This window comes from Mchenga conophoros, linkage group LG10 (genome assembly GCF_057382185.1).
Source record: "Mchenga conophoros isolate Kocher_MC1m ecotype Shallow Benthic linkage group LG10, M_conophoros_male_GT1.1, whole genome shotgun sequence".
NCBI classification, from domain to species: domain Eukaryota; kingdom Metazoa; phylum Chordata; class Actinopteri; order Cichliformes; family Cichlidae; genus Mchenga; species Mchenga conophoros.
The window spans coordinates 7,373,801-7,397,362 of record NC_140535.1 but is presented as its reverse complement, the minus strand read 5'-3'; the positions used below and the strand labels follow the sequence as shown (position 1 = coordinate 7,397,362).

The 23,562-nt window shown below is 37.9% G+C and overlaps 1 protein-coding gene across 1 annotated transcript in view; it reads left to right on the top strand.

Moving 5' to 3' along the window:
* Positions 1–21,983, top strand: part of alcama (activated leukocyte cell adhesion molecule a) — a 37,372-nt gene extending 15,389 nt beyond the window's left edge. The window contains exons 2-16 of the mRNA XM_085288342.1: positions 406–512; positions 1,437–1,656; positions 3,315–3,379; positions 5,537–5,624; positions 6,017–6,187; positions 8,027–8,151; positions 9,262–9,394; positions 10,903–11,015; positions 11,415–11,538; positions 11,927–12,051; positions 14,403–14,532; positions 15,420–15,446; positions 16,217–16,328; positions 16,417–16,513; positions 19,620–21,983. Of these exons, the coding sequence (XP_085144468.1) occupies positions 406–512; positions 1,437–1,656; positions 3,315–3,379; positions 5,537–5,624; positions 6,017–6,187; positions 8,027–8,151; positions 9,262–9,394; positions 10,903–11,015; positions 11,415–11,538; positions 11,927–12,051; positions 14,403–14,532; positions 15,420–15,446; positions 16,217–16,328; positions 16,417–16,495 (1,619 nt within the window). The 3' untranslated portion in view covers positions 16,496–16,513; positions 19,620–21,983. The remainder of the gene's footprint in view (positions 1–405; positions 513–1,436; positions 1,657–3,314; positions 3,380–5,536; positions 5,625–6,016; positions 6,188–8,026; positions 8,152–9,261; positions 9,395–10,902; positions 11,016–11,414; positions 11,539–11,926; positions 12,052–14,402; positions 14,533–15,419; positions 15,447–16,216; positions 16,329–16,416; positions 16,514–19,619) is intronic.
* Positions 21,984–23,562: the final 1,579 nt, after the last annotated feature.

Sequence of the window (23,562 nt, the reverse complement as noted above, 5' to 3'; positions counted from 1 at the left end):
CTTTTTTGACGTAATACTGTGCGCCACGTTATTGTTTCGGTGAAATGAATTTCTACAATACTGTTACTGTTAATTGTACTCTCTGCAGCGTTTAAATGCTTACATATACACACACAGTTACTGTCCCTCCACACATACGACTCGGTTCTGCTTCTATGCCCCATCCTTGTTTACTATTTCCCACTGAGGCTTCTAGACTTCTGATTGGCCAACATTTCTACATGATTAGAAATATATTGCCACCATTTCTGCGTTTACGTGTGGACGGGATTATTTTTTAAAACGGAAACGGAAAATCTCCGTTTTCAAAAATACCTGTGTACGTTTTTTTTTCCAGTTAAATGATAGATGGTAGCACTTTATATGTTTATTTATTCTAACAATTTGTGGTCTTTTGTTATGCAGTAAAGGGAACAGCAAACTTGACTACTTTGTATGGAGAAACCATTGTTATGCCATGCAATGGTGGAGCTCCACCACCGAAAGATCTGATGTTCATCAAGTGGAAATATGTAAGTACACACTGACATTGAGTTACTTGTGAAGTAAGCAATCAGCTGTGTGAATATCACCATCCAGTCTAAAGCTGGGCATACACTGTGCAATTTTTTTTCAGTCGCATTATGCAGCTTCTGCTCAAACAGTAGGATTGAATCACAGGGATTAGAAGTTCGTAGGTCACAATGCATGGTCTCACACTATACAGCCCGGTGCTCTGATGCGACCTGTTGTGAAGGCCCACCTTTTAGCACATCCCAGCACACCCACTCACTAAACTCTGAGCCTTCCTTCCTTCATAACACGACCTGAGTGCTCACACTGTGCGTCCATAACATGAAGCTTATAACACAAAATCTGTCTCTCTCTCTCTCCCTCTCTGTCTTTCACTCACACAGACACACACCACCACCATCAACTTTGCTAAATTGCTAATGAAAAACATTGACCAGCCAGCTGCAATGGAGCAGCAATGTCCATCCAACTCTTTTCACGGTTGTTGTGTGACAAATTGCACAGTGTATGCCCAGCTTAAGGGAATGAATAAAATAAAACTATGAGAGAGTGTCATGTCTAGGGCAAAACTTTAGGCTTATGTCCATCATAAATCTACAGCTAGTGTCTTCAAGACTTATTTAAAGAAGTCAGATAAATATGGCTCCACTTAATCCACACTGTAATTAAAGAGATTACCTGGCAAAGATGACCTGTTGAATTTTGCATTATGAGTTAGCAGTGTACACCTATTCTAATTAGCACATATGTGATACATTTGTACGTTCTACTTGGAGAATGCTTGAATGAAAGCTTAAATGCATTGTTTAAAATTCTTCTATTTTTGTGCATGTCTATTTAAATACGCTTGAAGAATGAAGATTTGTACAGATTTGACAAACCCTGTCTTCTTTGTCTTATTCTTCTGTTGCCTTACACTTTAGGAAAAAGATGATGGCACACCTGGTGATCTGTTAATCAAACAGGCTCACAGTGACCAGGCCACAGTTCAGGCCACAGATGGTTATGCTCAACGGGTCAGCATCAATAGGCACTTCAGCCTGCTCATTACCCAGGCCTCACTCAAAGACCAGAGGACTTTCACCTGCATGGTGGTGTCAGACGCCAACCTCATGGAGTATCCCGTCTCTGTTGTTGTTTACAGTAAGCTTAACTACAATCTTGAATTTTGCTCCTCCCCTTATTTATTCACCAAGGCTGTCTAAACTTTATTTTTGTAAAAACAACAAAAACAAAAAACCAAAGCGAGCTTTTGGTAAAAGTGTGACATAATAATATTTCTAATCTTTTTGCAACTTTAATTCATGGTGGCTGTGGCTACAATGTAGCTTCCCCATCACCAGTGTGTGAATGTGTGTGTGAATGGGTGGATGACTGGTTGTGTAAAGCGCTTTGGGGTCCTTAGGGACTAGTAAAAGCGCTATACAAATACAGGCCATTAATGTCAGACTTGTGGTTCTGAAATGGGAGACAGAGCCTTCAGCTTTCAGGCTCCTCTTTGGGGAATCAGCTCCCAGCTTGGATTTATGAGACAGACACCCTCTCTACTTTTTAAATCAGGCTTAAAATTCCTGGATAAGTGGCCTGATTCAGCGATAAAGCACATAGTTAGGCTGGAACAGGTCCTCCTTTAGTAATGCTGCAATAGACCTGGCTTCTCGGGGCTTACCATGATAAACTGGGCTTTTTTGTCCTCTCACCCCTTTGGACGCATCATGCACCACTCTGCATTTAATTAAGGAGTTTTCATTATTCTCTTGCCCTCTTCCACAGCATGTCTTTTGTCCTGTCCTCCTCCCCTCACTCCCAACCAATCATGGGAGATAGCCGTCCCTCCCTGAGCCTGGTTCTGCCTGTTAAAAGGGAGTTTTTACCTCCCGTTGTCTTTTCCCGCCTGTCCCATTTGTTTTTTTTTTGCCATCAGAATTGTCTAAAGGCCAAGAAAGATGCCCAACGGATTTACTTTACCAAATGGACCATCCCAGCCTTGCCGTATTGGTCTATTTGATTCACCTTTGTTTCTATTGTTTATTTTATTTTATTTCCACCTGCTACACATGTGACAGACATGGCTGGGGGAAAGGAAAGGGAGAAAGAAAGAGAGGTAGGGAAAGAAAAACAGTGGGGAAGAGGAACAGTGATAAAGGGCAAAAAACAGCAAAACAAACAGACAAAAAATACATATATCAATCACCTGGATCACCTGTTGAGAAAGAAAAAAAAGAAAACAAGCAAAAACAAAAGAGAGCAATATAATAAACAACATCATTGCAATAATCTATGTGAATATAAAAATAAATACTAAATATTGAATATTATTGTGCAGCACGTAAGATTGACAGCGCACAGTGTGCTTTGAGGTAGGAGCCAAAAAGGGTGTAGTTTGTGTCTTTGAGCAACCGTGTGTACACCTGTGAGCATGAGCGCATTTGTATTCAAAAGGTTCCTTCATGTAATGATCTGCTAGAGGGTGTGGGGAGCCATAGCCCTGTCCTCCTGAAGCAGGTATGGAGGAGATCCGGGCTCCAGACATCCAGAGACCCTCAGAGCACAAGAGACCAAGAAAGACCAACGGAAGGGCAACCGTGCCACTCTCTCAAAAAGAGCTGAGGAAAAAGGAAAAACTACCTCCCGTTGTCACCAAAGTGTTTGCTCATTAGTGGTCGTCTGATTGTTGGGGTTTCTTTGTATTATTTTAGGGTCTTTACTTTACAATATTACGGCAACTTTTGTTGTAATTTGATGCAATCTAAAATTTGAATTTAATTCGAAACCTTGATTTTGTCCTTTTGTGTTTGCAGAGAAGCCATCACCAGTGCGGATTATGGACAAAAGTGAATTATTACAGAAAGACAAATTAACAGCGGTAAGTCTCAGTGTTTGTCCATCAGATGTGTCAGGTTGTTCCATGATGCAGCGTGAATTGTGTATACAGAAATGTTTGCAAAATCTAGTTATGCAGTATTAGGTGAGAGAGAGAGAGAGAGAGAGAGAGAGAGATTTAGTGGTGGAGAATGCAGAAAGCATGACTTTGTTCTTATAGCATTTTCATTAGATCACAAAAGTCAGTCAATGTCTGTTTTGCCATGAAGGTGACTGTAATGAAGGCAGGTTTTGTTGTTGACAGTCCAGTGACTGCTCCTTCTGAAGGCCACGTCTAATTTTGTCACAATGTGGTTTTTACTTGTGAAAGTACTAAGAGCTTGCTTCAGCATTATACATGAAATAGTATCAGCTTAGACAAGTCTTTGTGGTTTATACTAGGCTGAAACGAAGCTTTATAACATCTAAAGCATATTATACAGTAACCAGTGGCATCATTGTAACATTGTATGTGTAAAATTACATTGTCTGTCTTTACAACAGAGACCTTTCATAAGATTTCTTTTTTCAATTTGAAGTGACTTGCTTCTTTGGTTATCTCTAGGCCAGAATGTGCCTGCTCCGCTCACCTCTGCAAAACCATGTTTCACAGAAACTTGTATTTATACACGCTGTTACTGCACAGAAAGCAGCTGCCGTATTCTCCTGAACAATAGCTGTCGTGACTTAGACAATACAGCTACATAAGGGCTAGTATAAGAGGACTATAGTCAAAACTAGAAGCGAAGACTTTGTAGAGTGGTTTTTTTTATTTGTTTGTTTGTTTGGTTGGGTTTTTTTGCAAGTTTTAACAGTTTTAACTGTTTTAACATAATCCTCTGCATATCTGTATATTCCTGAGCTCCTGTGCTGTATTATCATTAAAATGGTAGTAAAAACCGAAACAATTGTATACTCCTGTCTTCAGCCCAGCTGCGGAAGCCGCAGCACAACATGCAAGGTTAAAAAAATCGAGATGTGCACAATTAGCCAACACACCACAAAGATTGTGTTGTGCGACACATGAGACACCAAAATCGGTGTGCAAAGTTTCATGCTACCATCTGCACCTACCCTGCAATGAACACCCCATTCTGCAGGCATTAAGTAGTAATTGTTTTTAAGCCGAGATGAGGAAACTTTCATAGCAGATAGTATAAACAACTGAAGTAGGGGAAAAAAGAAATTCCAAGCAGTATTGAATGTGTATGTTACATAAGATGTGACTAATGAAAGGAAAATAAACTGATGGAAAAATAATAAAAAATGGAAAACTTGGCCCCTACAATCACACTTTCTGTTGTATATGTATGCTGCATTTTGCTGGTATAGCTTTGGTCCACTTGTCCTTGAAGAGGAAGGGGCACTGCAGCTCACATATTTTTGTTTATCTAGATAACGTTTAACTTCTAGAAATTATGTAGTTAAAAGTTAGATGTTTTCTTGAACTTAACCATGTTCTACTTTTAGCTCCGACCACCATGATTGCAGCAGTAGGAAGGAAATATATTTTGGAATAATGTCTTTTATGCTTTAAGTAGTGTTCTAAAGAACCAAGTAAATATTTAAATGGTGATTTACTAAGGGAGAAACACTACCCAAACCTAACTGCCACTCGGCCCTCATTAAATCATGAATAAACTACGATTAACCACAGTTTTTTTGTTTTGTTTTTTAAAAGCTGAGTTCAGTTGTACTGGTCATACCCAGGCCTGATTTTTTTTTTTCATACCAGTTGCATCAAGAAATCGCTTAAGTAGCAACTTACAACTTTTCTGACAAATTTAAGTAAATTAAAAGATCAATCTCAATCTAAAGAAACCTCTGATAACAAAGTTATTAACATTTATCAGTTTGGAAAGGGTTACAAAGCCATTTCTAAGGCTTTGTGACTCCAGTAAACCACAGAGATTATTATTTACAATGGGGAAACCTAGAACGCTGGTGAATCTTCCCAGGAGTGGCTGTGTGATGAATCACATCCACTCCTAAGAAGTCAGAAAGGTCAATCAGAGAGTCCAAGTAAATGTCAGCAGTTGTTAAAATTGCTGTACTTGACATATGACATATCTGTGGCATGTTAATGATCTAAAACCTTTAAGTGTGACAAAAATGCAAGTTGGTGTATAATTGTTTATGTTTTGTTTTCTTTCATTTTTAGGTTGGAACATGTGTTGTGGCAGAAGCAAACCCTCCAGCCACTATCAAGTGGAGAAAAAATGGACAACTTTTGAAAGATGATCAAAAATGTAATGCATTTCTTCCCTTACGGTCACCTGTAAACTATCCAGTTACACTGGGGAAGTTGCTGTCATAGATATCCCTCTAGAGGGCATCATATTTATTCAAGAGAATAGCTAAAACGATATATGATAAAATTCATTGCTTACTTGTCAGAAGGAACACAGTAATACATTATAATTATTACATAAATGTTACATAATTTCCATAGGGATTAATAAAATATTCTGATTCTGATTAATAGGAAAGTCCTTGACTTTCATTGTCTAAATCAAAGCAATGTTGGAATAGTAACAGCTGACGAAATCTGTGTGTCTTTGACTGTCTGTCTGTCTGTCTGTCTGTCTGTCTGTGTGGGTATGTACATGTGTCTGGTGTGGTTGTCATCTTGCCTTTCCAGCTGTTGTGATCACTAACCACTTGAAGCTGGATCCTGACACAGGCCTATCCACCATGCTCTCCACCCTCCAATATGCAGCCACCAAAGAGGATGCTGATGCAATCTTTGCCTGTGAAGCCACACACACACTGATTAATCAGGAGACTGAGCTGGAACCTTTTCCCATTCACTGTGAGTGGAAGGCAGTGCTGACATCTGTCTGTATCACTGTACTACAACTATATGAAATCTGTTTTTTCCATCTTCTCATATAGAGCTACATTGCCACAAAGTAATTTTAATACTTGTATGCTTAAGGTTTTTAGGAAATAAATGGCTAAAATGCTTTCATTGCTGTTAGATAAGATCCAATGAAAATTTTGGAAGAAATTCCGTAGTGTGTAAAACTGCATGCTTCAACTCATGCACCATGTTTTTTAAGAGATTCCCTTCAAAGGTGTGGAACAGGGGCTCTCTCACTGCAGCAAACCAAACTGTGAATTTTAAAATCTGACAAGAGGAAATGTAAAATTCTTTGCATTTCAGGGATGTTTTCAGTCTTAATATTTTTTTTTTATTATATACACTACCAGACAAAAGTTTTAGAACACCAATTCTTTCCAGTTATTTATCACAATGCAAGGCGATTAAGTCCAATGAATAGCTTAAAATGGTAAAAAAGGTAAGTAGAGAACTGCCAGAGGATAAAAAAATACATTATTTATTATTTAAAATAATAGTTATATAATAGTATAATATAATGTAATAGTGGTCGTAGTAAGCAAGTCTCAGTTTCAACTGTGAAGAGAAGACTTCGACCTGTGGGTTTGACTGGACGAGTTACAGCAAGAAAGCCATTGCTAAGACATCAGAATAAGACAAAGAGACTTGCCTGGGCCATGAAACACCACCATTGGACTACTGAAGACTGGAAGAAGGTATTATGGACCGATGAATCAAAATTTAAAATCTTCGGTTCATCATGCAGGATCTTTGTACGCCTTCGAATAGGTGAAAGGACTGTCAAACTGTCAAACATGGAGAAGGAAGTGTGATGGTCTGGGGCTGTTTTCCTGGATCCAGGTTCAGTGACTTGTACAGAGTGAGAGGCACCCTGAACTAAAACAGCTACCACAGCATTATGCAGTGCCATGAAATACCCTCTGGTATGCACCTAGTTGGTCAGCGGTTCATCCTACAGCAAGATAATGACCCAAAACGTAAGTCCAAGCTATGCCAGAACTACCTCAGGAAAACAAACCAGATGGTAAGCTTGAAAACATGGAGTGACCAGCACAGTCTACAGACTTAAACCCCATCAAGCTAGTTTGGGATGAACTGGACAGAAGGGTGAAAGCACAGCAACCTACAAGTGCCACACATTTATGGGAATGTCTGCAACAGATATGGAAAGAACTTTCTGAAGAATATTTGATTCTATTGTAGAAAGAATGCCACTGGTCTGTTCAGCTGTTATATGTGCCAAAGGTGGCTACTTTTATGACTCCAAAGTTAGAATATATTTTGGTCTATAAATTGATTCCATGATTTCTTTTTCCACTGAATTTGTTTAGTTTTACTATGCTTTCATTTCAGCGTGCAATGAGACATTAAACTGCATAATAAAAATTAAAAAAAATTGAAAAAATGGGGTTTTCTAAAACTTTTGACCAGTGTATAGCTGCCATGTTCAATTTACTTTCAGTTTAGCCACAGATTAATCCTAATTACTGCATTTCTCACCTCTCCTGTCTTTTCTGTTACTGGAATGTTAGATTAGATGAAAGGGGGTTGTTGGATAATTAAGTCCTTGCTGGGACTACATCATGGGAGAATTTTATATTTGTGAATTGCTTTCAGTTCATACCTATCGCTCAGTAGATAAAGTACTGATCAGTCATATAATAATAATAATAATAATAATAATAATAATGATAATTTTATTTTATACCAATTAAATGAGTTGAGCCAGTTTGAGAGTTATCTATTCGTCAGTTGGAGGTGTCTTTGAATAATATTTCATATTTACAGATCCATCGGAGCAGGTTACTCTCCAGATTATGTCACAGCCGTCCATTATAGAAGGAGATAATGTGACACTAAAGTGTACTGCTGATGGCAACCCTCCACCTAGATCCTTCTTTTTTCACATTAAGGTGAGCCAGATCCCATTGTTTATCTTGCAGATGAGTAAAAATGTTTCTTGATCCACCAAACGGTCAAAAGAGACTTGGCACTTATGTTCACGTAGAACACAAGATTTTCAGGTTTTGGTGGTCAGAGGACCTCCCAAAATGTGATGATCTCAGGTGGAGTTTTGGTTAGATCATTTTTTGACCACATGTAATAACTGATGATGCCACATTATTTACCCACCTGATAAATTCAAATTTAGTTGAGTTTTTACTGGTGTTATAAAAATCTTGACAGACATAAATGTAAACTCCAGCTTGACTGGTTGACATATATTGTACTTAATGCATGCTTAATATGCAGTCACTGACCACTTTATCACATCTGTTCAGCTACTTATTAAGACTAATAACTAATCAGCTAATTTTACAGCAGCAACCTAATGTATTTAAGCATGTAGTTATGATCAAGACGACTTGCTCATGTTTAAACTGAGCGTCAACATGGGGAAGAAAGATGGTTAAAAAGTGTCCTTGAATGTGCCGTTTGATGGTGCCAAAAAGGCTGGTCTAAGTAGTTCAGCAGCACTGTAATTTTCCCACAAAGCCATCTCTAGAATTTACAGAGGATGGTCTAAAAAAGAGAAAGTATACAGTGAGCAACAAATAGCAGCAAATGTCTGTGTGAAGATTCTATGTTGATACCACAGGTTAGAGGATGGCCAGAATGCTTCAAGCTGATTGAAGGCAACAGAAACTCAAATAACCACTTATTGTAACCAATGTGCAATGCAAAAGAGCATTTCTGAAAGTGCAACACTACAAACCTTGAAACAGAACAGTATCAACTGTTCAGGCTAGTTGTGTTGGCATAATAGGGGGATATTGTCTTGGTACACTTTTGGCCCCTTAATAGCAAATTGAGCATCTTTCAAATGCCACAGCCTAGTTGAGTATTTTTGCACACTATGGCCATTCCTTTATGATGATTAAGGCTTTTCTGTGGTCCAACCTGATACTGTCAAGGTCCAACTAATGAAGTGCCCCGTGAGTGAATGTGGTACTTCTAGTTATTATTGTCTTTTTGTCTGTTTTTTTTTAATGGTATTTCTCTTAACTCCTGCTCTTCACCAGGGCACGAAAGTGCTGGTTGAAAATTCGGACAACTACACTGTAACTGCCATCAACAGAAAGGATACGGGTGAATACAAATGCTCACTGGTTGACAACGAGAAAGTGGAGGCCTCCCAGAACATTGTTGTTAGTTGTGAGTACTTATGACATAACCAGAGCTAAAGCATACTATAACATAACAAAGGACCAAGGACAAATGACTGTGGCAGAACAAACAAAATATAATGTTTCCCACCTGGAGTGAACATTTTTTAATTCCTGTTTATAACAAGGCACTTTGTTTACTGATGCTTTTGGGTTGTGTTTTTTTTAAATATGTTTCCAGCTAAAATAATATCCATAAATTTAAAATATTCAGAGGTACAAATTAGCTTAATCTACAGACATACTTAATCATCACTGATTAATTACACTGAATGAGTATGAATATGTTATTCTAGTGTTATTATTGTATCATTATTATTATCCTATTATTACCCCACACACCCAGCCATCCATGTGATGCAAAAGAAAATATGAATCATCAGATCTGGCCACCTTCTTCCTTTGCTCCATTGTCCATTTCTGATGCTCACGTGCCCGTTGTTGGTGCTTTAGGCGGTGGACATAACCCTAACTGGTTTAGAACCAGAATTAAGTTTTTCAGCAGTTTGGGCTATAGTAGCTTGTCTGCTGGACAAGGTGTAAAAACAGCCACAGCTGAAGTTTAGGTGCTGTTTTAACATTGTCCTCTATGGGCAAGGTGGATGGGGGAGGCTGCGCTTCGGTGACATTTCTTAGAGAGAACCATAAATCTTATCTCAGTGAGGATGACACTGGATGAAAGAGGACAACAATTTTTCAGACTACTCTCCAGCCTCAGTCTTTACAGTTGGTAATGTCAACATGCAGTAGTGGGAACATTCAATGAAAAATCTAATTCTTCATAAACTTAAACTGTTACTTTTTGAAAACCGTAAAAGATATCAAAACACAGAGTAATACCTGAAAAGTTAAAGGTCTTGGGGCCCATTAAAAGTTTTGCGTTTTTCTCTAGCTCAAAGTATGCTGAAGTAGTTAAGTTTCAATGTAGGGTGGGTTTGAAGAGGATTTATTTTTTTAAAAAAAATCATAAGAAGTTTAAAAGTTACAAAAAAAAGTAATAGCACACCTCACCAGAGGAAGCTGAACATTTTGGTATCAGAACTTTTTTTGTAGCACAAAGTATGTGGAAGTAGTTAAGTGCCAAAAATGTGCAGCAGGATAACAATCATGTGAATGCTTAAGAGAAAGTTGGCAAATGGCGACACGGTGAATGAATACTATGAATATAATTAGAAGGTGAATCAATAGAGAGTGTGCTTTGGATAGCACAGGATGATTACACTGTGAAATAGACGTCATCTATAAGTTTTCAGAAAACGGGTAACAGGAACAGAAAATGACACTTTACCGCAGTGAGAGCCAACAGACTGAATCAATGGCAGTTTTTTCCTTTGGCCTAAAACGGCCAAAATGAATGAAACACTGTGCTATCACACTAAAGAACAACAAGTGCTATACCGTGATAAAATAATAAATAAACAGTAAAGAAATACATTTTTAAAAATTAACAGAATTGAACTTACTTGACTCTTTTTTTTCTGTTGTATGTGTTGCCAGACCTGGACCTAAGTCTGAGTCCCACTGGAGAGGTTGTGAAGAACGTTGGGGAAACCCTGTCTGTGAAGATAGAGAAGAGTACCTCAGGTGATGCTAAAGAGTTATGGAAAAAGGTAAGGACTGTGTGAATACATTGTTTTTCAGAAAAGAGGCATTTAAAATATTAAAGTAAATGAAATTGTTTGCAAGAAAAGAAGACCTTTTCTAACTGCGTCTTTGTGTAATATGGCTGTATAAACTCCATGTTAGCTTCATGATATTGAATTTCCACTTAAGCTAACATTCCTGTGACCTTGAACAAGAGCAGTGACTAAAGAGTAGAGAACTATTTGATATCATCTGATTTACATATCTATTACCTGTCCTTGGTAGGGCCACATGCAAAGGCAGCTGAATAAGTAAAACTTAACCAAATTTGGTGATAAGCAAATGTATATTTTGCTGTTTCACTTACATTAGAGTTAAAGGTCCAGATTATTAAAACATTGACTGTATGTGATGCTGCTTTGCAGAATGGAAAGATGGTGAAGAGACCAGAGTTTAGTAATTTGACCTTTGCCGATGCTGGAGACTACATCTGTGAAGTTTCACTGACTGGTCTGACACGACGTCAGAGCTTTCAACTAGTCATAGAAGGTGAGGAAGAATGCAGTCTTCACACACATTGATACTTGGCAGGACCACTTGGCTTCATATTTTAATACACAATACTGGGGTCGCTGTAGCTCAGGTATTAGAGCAGGTCACCTACTAAATGGAGGGTTGGTGGTTCGATCCCAGTCTACTGTTGATGTTATTGTCACTGAACTTATAGCTTTGAGGCTTCTTTCATAAATTCTCTTGAACTTTATACCCGATGCACCTTCACTGTAAGATTTACAAGGGCATAACAACTCAACAATGTTTAGTTTGGTTGTCTGAAAAAAAAAACTATATGTTGTAATATTTTGTAAATTCAATTATGTTGCATGGTCTGATGCCAAAGATAATAATGTAAAAAAGAAAAATAATGTGTTTGTATCAGGAAAGCCTCGGATCACCAACCTTACTAAATATCGTGCTGCTGATGGCAAAGACACAATCCTAACCTGTGAAGCTGAAGGAGTACCAAAACCCCAGTTCCAGTGGAGCGTCAATAACCCAATAAAGGTAAGTGTTGTCATCGTGTTTTAGTACCTTAAGCACATGTCCAGTTAGACAATGGAGAGAGTATCAAAGGGTGGGTCGATCCCTGGCTGCTCCAGTTTATGCAGCTGTAAGATAAAAGGAATAGAAAAGTAGCTTGTATGAACTCCTACCAGAATGATTTTGCTCGATGGGTTTACTGTCAGATTTATTTACAACAGCTTGTGCTGCACAAAGTGCTTTACAAACTAAAAAGGAACTAAATAAGGCACATGCATGACAATGATACAATAAAAATATAAGATCGAAAGAAAAATACAATAAGATAATAAAAACAACTAAGAACAACAATGACTCGAGGCTATTAAAGCAAACAAAAAATTGTTCAAGTAACATGTTCTAGAAGCCAGTCCAAAAAAATGTGTCTTCAGTAGAGATTTAAAATTTTCCAGTGTTTGTGAGTCTGGGACCTGCCACAGAGAAGTCTCTGTTGCTACAAGATTTAAGTTTAGACCTTGAAGTGGATAACATGTAGTCGAAACACGTTCAGAGACATTAGTTGGAAGGTATGGCTTTACCTTGGCTAGCTGTCTGAGATGGGTAAAGCTACTTGACTAGTGACTACTGAACTCAACTGCCTACACAGTTTAAAGGAACCATGAAAGTACACATCAAGGTTTTTAACATTTGTCTTACAATGAGCAGATAAAGGGCCCAGAGTACTGTCGATATTTACTAACAGAGATGCCAAAAATAACCATTTCTGTTTGGTTTTCATTTAGTTTTAAAAGATTTAAGGACATCCACTGTTTAGTGTCTTTAAGGCAATTAGTCTCTTCAAGTCATCTGCAAAACAGTAAAATAAAAGGTTATACTATGAAAAAATAGACCCCAGTGACAACATACCGGGTCAAACAAGGCTGGACCCAAAATTGACCCTTAATTCACCCATAATTAAGAGGGGCTATTTTTGAGCCATGTTCATATAAAAGGTCCTTCCAAATAAGTATGACTGAAACAACTGAAGAACAGATCCTTTAAGGAGGATATCATGGTCAACTGTGTCAAAGGCTGCTGCCAGGTCCAACCACAAGAGGGCAGCAGGTCTGCCAGAACCCACAGTTAATAGAATATCATTAAAAACCCCTAAAAGTGCTGTCTCAGTGCCGTGTAGTAATCTAAAACCAGATTGAAAAATTTCAGAGATCCCATTAAGCCTGCAACTGTGAGTAGACCAATTTCTCTAAAACATTTGAAAGAAAGGGGTGCTTTGAAATTGGCCTGTAGTTAGCCAGAACAGTTGGGCCCAGACTGTGTTTTTTTTAAAAAGGGGCTCACCTATAGCGTCTTTAAAACATGATAGGGAACAACCTGTAACAAGGCCAGTGTTAATTAATCTCTGGATATAAAGACCAGTAATATCAAAAATATTTTTAGTACACTTAAAAATTAATTTAAAATATCAGAAAATCCTTGATGCTTTCACAGCTTAAGTTAATTATCCCAGGATCAAGAAATGCGACACAAAATTGACACACTATTAAACCATTAGGTGCTCGTCTTTTAGGTGCTGATCAAACTTAAGAAAAGTTCTGGTCATAAAATCTGAAAACTCTTGGATAAAGTGCTTATAATTGTGCAAAGGCGCAGGACTATTCAGGTGTAGCTCAAAAAGCTGGATTTCGAAACTTGAGAATGAATAATCCTGCACTGCTTTATGGCAACGGAAATGGGTGTTGAACACTATAGCTAAACCAGCACCACTAGGTCTGAGGGAGGCTGAAGAATGAGCTGGAGGAAGAAAAAGCAACAGACTTGTCACGTAGAAGCCAAGTTTCTGTCAAAAATGGAAAATCCAGCTGCTGTGACTTTAAGTCATTTAATACAAACATCTTGTTTGCTGGTGAGCTAGCATTTAATAGAGCCGGGAAGGGTGCAAACGTTAAAGTATGAGCAAGGGTGCGAAGATTTGTGGGATACATGCTATGTCCAGAGGACCGAAGCTGCTTAGGAAAACGCGACACAAAAGTGACACACTATTAAATCGTAGTGTGGACCAGCTGATCCAATGGCGTGGGATCTCTAGGGGCAACAGGCAGAATCCATCTAATAGTGTACTCATCTGGTCTAGTTCCATAAGAAGCACAGAGATGAGCCCTGATTCTGGCGAGTGTACTAGCCACCTTTTCCCGTTTCCTTGGGTGCTTCTTCCAGTGTGTAGCATAAGGACATGAGGATCCTAGGACATTTTGAGATATTATATATTGAAAGGAAGAGAACTAACATCATGACACCATTATGTAACTGACAAAGAACATAGAAAATATCCTGTAGAATAGTTAAGCCAATACAATGTGTTGTGTGTGTGCCTTCAGGAGGAGAGCTCCTACATCAATGGCAAAGTGATTCATAAAATCACCATAGTCCCCAAGGAGAACTTGACTATCACTTGCAACGTCAGTAACCGCCTGGGACAACATGCCGAGACAATCAGTGTTTCCTCTGGTAAGTTAATGCTGTGAACTACTTAGTTGGTTGGCTTTATTTTATACAGACGTGAGGAGTGAGAGAGGTGTGATAATTCTGTGCAGTGGATAACTAAAGTCAAACAGGTTTGAACAGACATCTTCTCAATATCTTTTAAATTCCAGTACTGTAATGCTGCTTGAAGAGAATCTATCAGTCTGTACTAGCCTAATTAGGCAGCATTTATAATCCAATACCAGCTAAAATTCAAGCTGGTCCTGATCTCTTACTGATGTGTGATGTGTTTCTTAATCAAAAGTAGTGTATTTCAATCTATACCTTTGTAATGAATACAAGACATCAGATTTAATGTTCTTATTGTTTGTTATGAAGCTATATCTATATACAAGAAATAAAAGACCTGAAAAGTCAATAGATATATTCAAGAAAATATTCGATTAACAATCAAAAGCAAATATGATTGATTGGAAAATATTAATACAGCTGCAAAACATTCTACAGTTTTGTTATCTATCTTATGCATTAAATATTTAAAGTTGTATTTTTATTTGCACCACCCATGTCCTTCAATGTGAAACTGTAATGTTTTCCTTTCTTTGAGAGTATGGTCAATTCCTTTATTTAAATGTAAATTTCTACAAGTTATTTAGATCTGTTATCAACCGTAGTAGTTATTTGCTGATTTAAACTACTACAGAATGTGTTTATATAAAACTTGCACTTACAATTAGTGGAAAAATCTTTGATTTCCTATTCTGAGACTACATTTGGCCAGCCCCGTCTCCGTTTACATCAGTGCAGAATTTTGTTTGGCTTTAAGAAGAGTGTTTAGACAAATGGTGTTGGTCTGTTTTATTTAATTTCTTTTCTTTATTTAGTTCTGATATATTCATTTTTCATTTCAGTTTTTAAGGAGGAAAATAAAGGAAGAGGTAAGTGATTTTGATTTTCTGTGCTATTACCTAATTTGACTTTCTTGAAATACATAAGAAATTATACATAATTGCAAGTTTAACTGCTCAATATGGGTTCTGTGATTAAGCCTGGGCATGGGAACCATGCCCAGGCTTAATCATCCAATTTAGGGTCAAGGGGGTCCTTGTCACATGTATTATAGGGCAAATGGTAAACAGGTGTCCAGTCAATCACAGAAAGAGAGACAACCATTCATGCCTATGGCCAGTTTATAATAGCAAATTAACTATCCCATCACTTTTGGCTATGGCAGAAGGATTTGAATTCAGGGCCTACATGCTATGAGGCAACGGTGCTAACTGCTGCAGTGCTAACTACTGCACTGTGTTGCTGGGTTATATTATAAGATGCCTATTCTTTTCTATTCATTATTCCCTTAATATATAATGCATCTTTAGGCTTTAGTGCTTTGGTGTTATGAAATGCAACATTCCACTGTGGACTGCCATTATTGCCGTCTTGCAATCTAAACAGATTGTTTCATGTCACTAAAGTAAATGTGAACAAATCTCAGAATTATAAGCATTGCATAAAACAGTAGACCTATCTGATAAAATTGCATTGCTTGAGCAAAGAGGATCTCTGTAGTTCAAGAATCATTGTGAATATGCTAAAGAAGACACATTATGTAGTTTTATCACAGCTCAACTTGTTTGTGTGTGCATGTGAGCGTATGTGTGGGCATATGATAATTTTAAGCTGAAGCTGTTTGGTGCTGTGTTTACAGGATCTCGAGAAGATCGGGACCAAGCAAAGCTCATAGGGGGTGTTGTGGCAGGGCTCGTCCTAGTTGGTATTACAGTGGGACTCATCTGCTGGCTCTGCAGTAAGAAATCAAGGTATTGCCCACAGTGCAGTGACTCACAGGGCAGGGTCAAAGTCATTCTGTAGGTGCATCATAATTTTATATTCCTATTTTCACCACAGACAAGGAACCTGGAAAACCAAGGAGGAAATAAATAGATCTCATGAAAACGAGAAACTAACGCCCATTGACTGTGTTTAAAAGGCACTAGCTGAAGAGGTAAGCATTTGGTTGTGGAAAGCACATGTGCAGTCAGTTTTAAAGGTAAATGGTTAAATTAAAACCTAGTACAATTCCATTCCATGTCTCATTTCTTTAGGTTTCTCTAAGTTTGGCCATCTGCCCTATCATTTTATCTTAGGAGGTGGATGATGGACAAATAGCTTTTGAAAATTTCCCAAGCTAAACTGAGCAAGAAATTTTAAACATGCTTTTGCAAACACCCTAGTTTTATTTTGGATGCTTGCATATTTTACTTTTCATGAAAGCGAGAAACTACCAGGGTCAAAATTATTAGCCTCCCTTATGTTCATAGCTACGTCCTTTCTGACTGCTAACACCGTGCAGTCATTTGCAGTTTTCACCAAGTCTCACACATGTCTCCTGAGCAATCCCAGGCTGTTCTGCTTTGAATTTCTCAAGCTCCTCCACATTTGATGTTCTTACATAGCGGACCTTGGTTCAGACTTTTAATGGGATTCAAGTAGCAGCTTTGTGCAGGCAGACAGAAACATTCGCTTTGGTCTTCTGGATGTAGTTCTTCAGTAGGAGCGACGTACGTTTTCAGTCGTTGTTGTGTTAGAAAAAAACCAATGACCAGGACCCAGTTTTGCTACTGACTGCTTTAGGTTTCTTTCAAAATTTTAACATATCCCTCTCTCTTGAAAAATGAGATTTTCAATCTCAATGAGATTTTTTTACTTAGATAAATAAAGGACTAATAAAATAAAAATTCCCAATGATTCCTTCCACCTTAATAAGATTAGCAGTTTTGTTTACATTATCAAGGACAAAGGATTACAGATCCACTGCACAGCCAACTCTATTGAGAACTATGTGCTTGCTATGTGGTCTTGTATACATGTTCAGAGGTTTATATGTGAAGACCTATTCACACGGGTTAGTTGCTGTATCCCACCCTCCCAAGGTGTGTGTCATAGGTAACATAAGTGAATTAGATATGGAATAAAATACATCATATATATAGTCCTTACTGTCTTTTGCATCGCTAAGAAAACTGTCCTTGTGAACTGGGAAAAAAAGACAAACTTTACAAATGAACTTACAGACTACTTTAATAGTACAGTTTAGAGTCAAATATTCAGTCTGTTACTGTTCTTATTGTCTTTCCTTAGGGATTAATAAATTAAGCTGATTGCCTGTTCTGATTGGAGAAACACATTGGAGAAAATATCTGCTTCCTCAAAAACAATTAATCCCTAAGGACATTATGTGGTTACAGTGTCTTCAAGAAAATTAGACTGCATTAAATTAAATAATACAATATATTACAAAGTTATGAGAAATAGCTCTAATGTATACAAATAGCTCAATTATAAATATCCAGAAAATTACAAAGATATATATATGTCAATTAATATAGATTGACATTTTATTTTCTTATTTTCACTGTAAATAAAACGCATGTAACTATTGCACTGTGTACTGTGAATTAGATGGAGTTGCCGCTCAGTAGATTTGGGTAATCTCAGTCTCTCACTGAACATGCTCCTCTCTGACACTGCCTTAAGGGAGTCTGGAGAGACAAATGTTGCAGGTTTTTATTGCTGGACATGGTGCTTACTGGGTCCAACCTGGGCATGGTTGCTGGCCTGCTTCCTTTAGGGTTGTGGCCTGCGGTGCCCTCTTCGTGTTGCACTGGGGGCTCATTTAAAATAAATAAATAAATAAAGTTACATTATTTACAATACATACTGAAAAATAACTAATCTAGGTCTTCTAGATGCAGAAAACGTGGTCACACAACAATACACAGTGCACAACAATACACTACACTAAGTTGTAGTGCCTCTTCACCTCACTGTGCAATACCTTTTGTGCAATACTTTTGTAAATAGTCAACAGTGCAATAGACCTCAATACTTGAAATGTGCAATTCACTTGTATTTTTATTTTTTATTCCTATTTATTCTATTTATCCCCTTCGTATATTTTATTTTTATTGTCTCTGTATTATATATATGTGTGTGTGTGTGTGTGTGTGTGTGTGTGTGTATATATATATATATATATATATAATATTCTGTAACTCTGTAACTTCTGTCGGTGCTGTGCTTTTTTGGAAATCGAATTTCCCAGAGGAACCCACCCGAGGGATTAATAACGTTCTATCTTATCTTATCTTATATATCACAGCAGTGGCTTGTGCTATGGCTCAATAACATTTTTTTTAATCTGGAAGGATTAATCATACTGACCTTAGTAATTTTTTTTCTAAAATAATGCTGCTGCTGTTGTGTGCCAATAGAAATACATTCTTTTCTCAAGAAACTATTATTTTTAGAATTGCTATGTTGGTATGTTTGTAGTTTAGATCTTGGTTTTAAATGATTTTCTGACTGCTGAGTAGTTACAAAAAAAAGAGACTGAACTGATCAGAAGCGTTTGAATATTTGTTTGCTTTCAGAGGTTAGATCTGATTCAGCAAAACAAAATAGTTATATAAATCTGGATTTGCTGAATCAGACCTCAGTCCATCCTTGTGATATATTAAATTCAATTCAGTTTAAGTACTAACTAAAATAAATTGATATAATATTAAATAGATATTTAATATTCCATGTAAAAATATTACATTCACATGAGTAAGCACTTTTGCAAAAGTGGGAAGGAAAAACTCCCTTTTAACAAGAAGGCATCTCCGGCAGAACCAGGCTCATGGAGGGGCGGACTGCCATGATTGGTTGTGTCTCATATTGGAACTTCTGGTTTAGATAGCTCTACGTCTGTGAATCATTGTCCACGATAGGGATTTAAATCAAATCCGTTCACTGTTGTGCTCTCTAAGACTGTGAGTTTGGAAAAAGTGTTGGTAGCATTAGCATCCTCCTGTGCCTAAGTGAGAAAGAGTGACAGGAAAGCTGCAGGAAAGAAATGATGTCTTACTGTTGTCTGTGTAAATCGGTTGGATATTCTTCTGTCAACTAAGCTTCTGTGTGTAAGCTTCTACTTTTTTTTTGTGGATCTGTGCAGACAAATATAAATTTTGATGTACCTCTACATCATTTGCAGTCATCATTACTAAAATACATGTTCATCATATTTCAGTTTTGGCTGGCTTGACACGTTTCTCCCATTACTTTAGGTTATTGCTGCACGACACTACCAACTGGTCATCTGCTGTGAGCTTGAAACTTTGTTTATACTATAAAACTATTTGTTTCTACCTACTTTTGTTTGAACAATTGAATTCTGACAACCAGCCCAACACCAACAGAACACCTGTTGGTGTCCTTCTGCTCTATGGATTTCTCCTTTGGTTGCTACCTACCCATAAATGGTTTCAGAAGGATTACACTAAAGAGACCCGCTACAATCGACTAGCTCTGGATCTTTTTCAGCTCAGCCAGAAAATAGCCACGCTGGAAAGTTGGATTTCCATCTTTCACCAAAGATGGGAGAATGAACTGCTGCTGGACTCCCTGGAAAAACCCACCCTGTGTCAACCCACCAATACTTCTGTCACTCCCTGCAATTGTTCATCTGTCAAAACAAAAACACAAATTAATTCATCAATAAGCGGCATGTCAGCACAGCTGATACATTCATCAGGGAATTTTCAAAGTGTACATTACCATTCCTGTTATCCTGTGATGAAATGATGGACAACTTCTCTAATACAATTGCTCATGTTATTGAGATTATTGCTCCTGTAAAAACTATTGATATATATGGTCCACCAAAAGCACCCTGGAAAAATAGTGAAAGATGGCAAAAAACACTGCAGGAGAGTTGAGAGAAAATAAACTACAAATTAATTAATTTAGAAATCTATGAAAAATGCGCTATACTGCTAGAATAATTAAATTAACCAGAAAATCCTATGTCTCCCAAGTGATCAACAATAACCAGTCAAATTCTGCTTTTTTTTTCATCCACTGATGAAGTATTTTATCCCTCCAAAACCATGCTAACTGAATTTCCTTCAGTAAATGAGTGTGATGAAATTAAATCATTTTCTAAATATGATAAACGGCTCTCTCCACTCTGGTAAGCAATCATTCTGGTGACAGTGGGAAGGAAAAACTACCTTTTAACATTCAGAAACCTCCAGCCGAACCAGGCTCAGGGAGGGGCGACCATCTGCCTGAACTGGTTGGGGGTGAAGGGAGGCGATAAATGCTATGAAGAGAGTCAGAAATTACTAATAACTAAAAATTAAATGCAGAGTTGTGTATTAACACACAGTAAATAAAAAAGGTGACTGAAGAGGAAACACTATGTGCATAATGGGAATTCCCCAGCAACCTAGACCTATTGCAGTCTGAGGCCTCAGATCCAGCCCTAACTATATGCTTTACAAAAAGGAAAGTTTGAAGCCTAATCTTAAAAGTAGAGATAGCATCTGTCTCCTGAATCCAAACTGGAAGCTGGTTCCATAGAAGAGGGGCCTGAAAACTGAAGGCTCTGCCTTTCATTCTACTTTTAAATACTCTAAGAACCAAATCCACAGTCTGAAGGCTATTTTACACTGAATGTGCTGCATAAAAACAACAGAAAATTCAGGTTTTTCTGGATCCAAATTTGTTGTGGAACCTTGGCATAATTTTGGATAGGGATCTCAATTTTGATAATGCCATGAATAAGGTTAATGCGATTACTTAATTATTCTATTACTTCACAAGCTCTCAGTGGTTTGGGCATCCAGTATATCTCTAACCCAGTCAGACCTCTTAGGTCACCAGGTTCAGATCATTTAACTGTTTCCAGAATCAGATCTGAGTATGCTTAAGGTGCTTTTAGGTACTGGGGTCCTCTTCTTTGGAACAAGCTACCTGCTCACCTGATCAGTTACATCTGTGTGTAAATTCAAAATAAGACTTCATCATTGTAGGCCTGTGTAAATAAAGAGGTTTTAAGTGTTATTTTGTTTTGCTTCATTCAGTTTTGTTTTATTCTGTTTAGCCAATTTATTTATTTTTTTACTGTGTGAAGGCATTGTAAACCTACTGTTTAATGTGTCCTTATTTTCTGTGTTAAGCAAATAGTTCATGTAATGAAATGTAGCAGCCTGGGATCGAACCATAAGTCTTCCAATTAGGAGATGACCTACTTCCACAGACACCCCAAAATATGCTTTTAGTTTGAATAAGCCTATTTTTTGCAGACTTGGACCCAACTGGGTCTTGGCTCAAATCAGAACAGATTTGGACTGAAGGTGGGGACAGCAACTGAACACTGGAGGGGGAAAAGATGAGAACTACAACCAAATGCAGCCAAATGCCTCAGCAGTGTGGGCTAGACCCAGCTCACTCATCTTGCATGTACTTCCTTATTTTTTTTCTTTTTCTATGTGTAGAATTATTTTTATTTTCATTTAGTTCAGTTATTTATATTTAGTTATATATATTTTCCCATTTGAAGTGAACTAGCATGTAAGAATTTCATTGCTGAGCGTAACCACTGTTTTCCAGTGTATGTGACAATAAACTATTAATTCTTGATGGAGGAGGATTTTAACTTGTTTAACTGAGTGAACAATGAATCCACGAAGAAGCCATTAAAAGTCGTTATTTTTTACAATTACTTTGAATAATTATAATGTTTTAAGGCTGTAAAACCCCTCACTACACACTTTATACGCTTTTCTCAGACAGGCATGAACATTTTCACATTTTTCTCTCTTGTTTAAACACTCTCAAAGTTCAAACCTTCGTAGAAAAATAAGTCCAGTATTATAGAATGAAACAAGGGGCAATTCTTGTCACGGACCCGGTGCCGGGGACTCGGGGTTCGTGAACAGTGTGGACCTTTATTGTTATTAGTGTATTGGATGTATGTTTGCTGCACTGTGCTCTTGTGTTCCATGCTGGTGTGTGTGTGTGTGTGTGAGGCTGGAGGATGAAGGACAGCCACCTGCAGGCCTGATGGGTGTGGCCCTGCCAGCTGCTGGTCACGCCTAGCTTACCACACACCTGCTTCTGATCAGGATCGTCGGGGGAGCTACTTAACAGAGCGATGGAGCTTCCTCCGGCGCAGGATCGTTGAGTTAGACTCCATGTCAGTGTTTCTAGTGTTGTTAAAGTGTATGCCTGCCGGAGTTGGTGCCATAACGGCTGTGTCTGTGTTTTTCCCCAGGAGGACAGCGGAACACAGGACTGCAAGACACACGGGGTGTGTGAAGGCACAGGGGCAGAGAGCACGGGATACCAGCACTTGGGAGAAGACACGTCACGGGAGTCGAGGGAGCACTTTTGGAGATTTAATGTGTGGTGTACAATTACCTCACTGTAAATAAACCCACTGTTCATTCCATTAAGTCTGCGTTTTGGGTCCTTTCTCCTACATCCCCCACGGTCTGCCCTCCAGACCGTGACAATTCTAGGATCAGAGCTGTTCCTTCCTGGAATAAAAAAAACATACATATCCTAATCTTAATTACTGGGGGTGGATAATGAATGATGCTCATAGTGAGTAAAAAGTGCATGACTGAGTACATTTTTTATGGACAGAGATTCACTTTTAATGTGTAAGTATATTAAAATAAAGATACAAAAAAATACACTCCAAAAATAGAAGAGTCTTCGAAATGTACAAATGTACAAAATATTAATTAAAAAAATTATAAAAATGGAGGCAACTTTGCCTATCGTACAATGTACAGCTCCTCATTCCACCAGGGCACTGTTTGGCATTTTCTGAGAGTGCGCAAATGTGGTGCATGTACTGCAGCAGTCATACAGACAACTAGATGGTCCAAAAGTTGGCCTACCTATTATTGGCTGTATATTCATTTTAATCTCCCCAATCAATGACAATGTTACGTTGGAATGTTGTTAAAGAGGTTTAAAAAAATGTTTCAACAAGGCAGAACAGAACTTCCAGATTGTATGAGTAAAATTAGGTTTTGTTTTTTTTTTCTTTGTCAGTTTAACAGTTTCTGTTTTGCCTGTCACTATTCCCTGTTTGTTTTCTTACCTGGTTCTTCCAGGCCTTGTACTTTCTCCTCACGTTCCCCACTTTCCTGTCTCCTTCTTTGGACTGACAATCATACACAAATAGATTGTATTCAATTAGATGAAAAAATT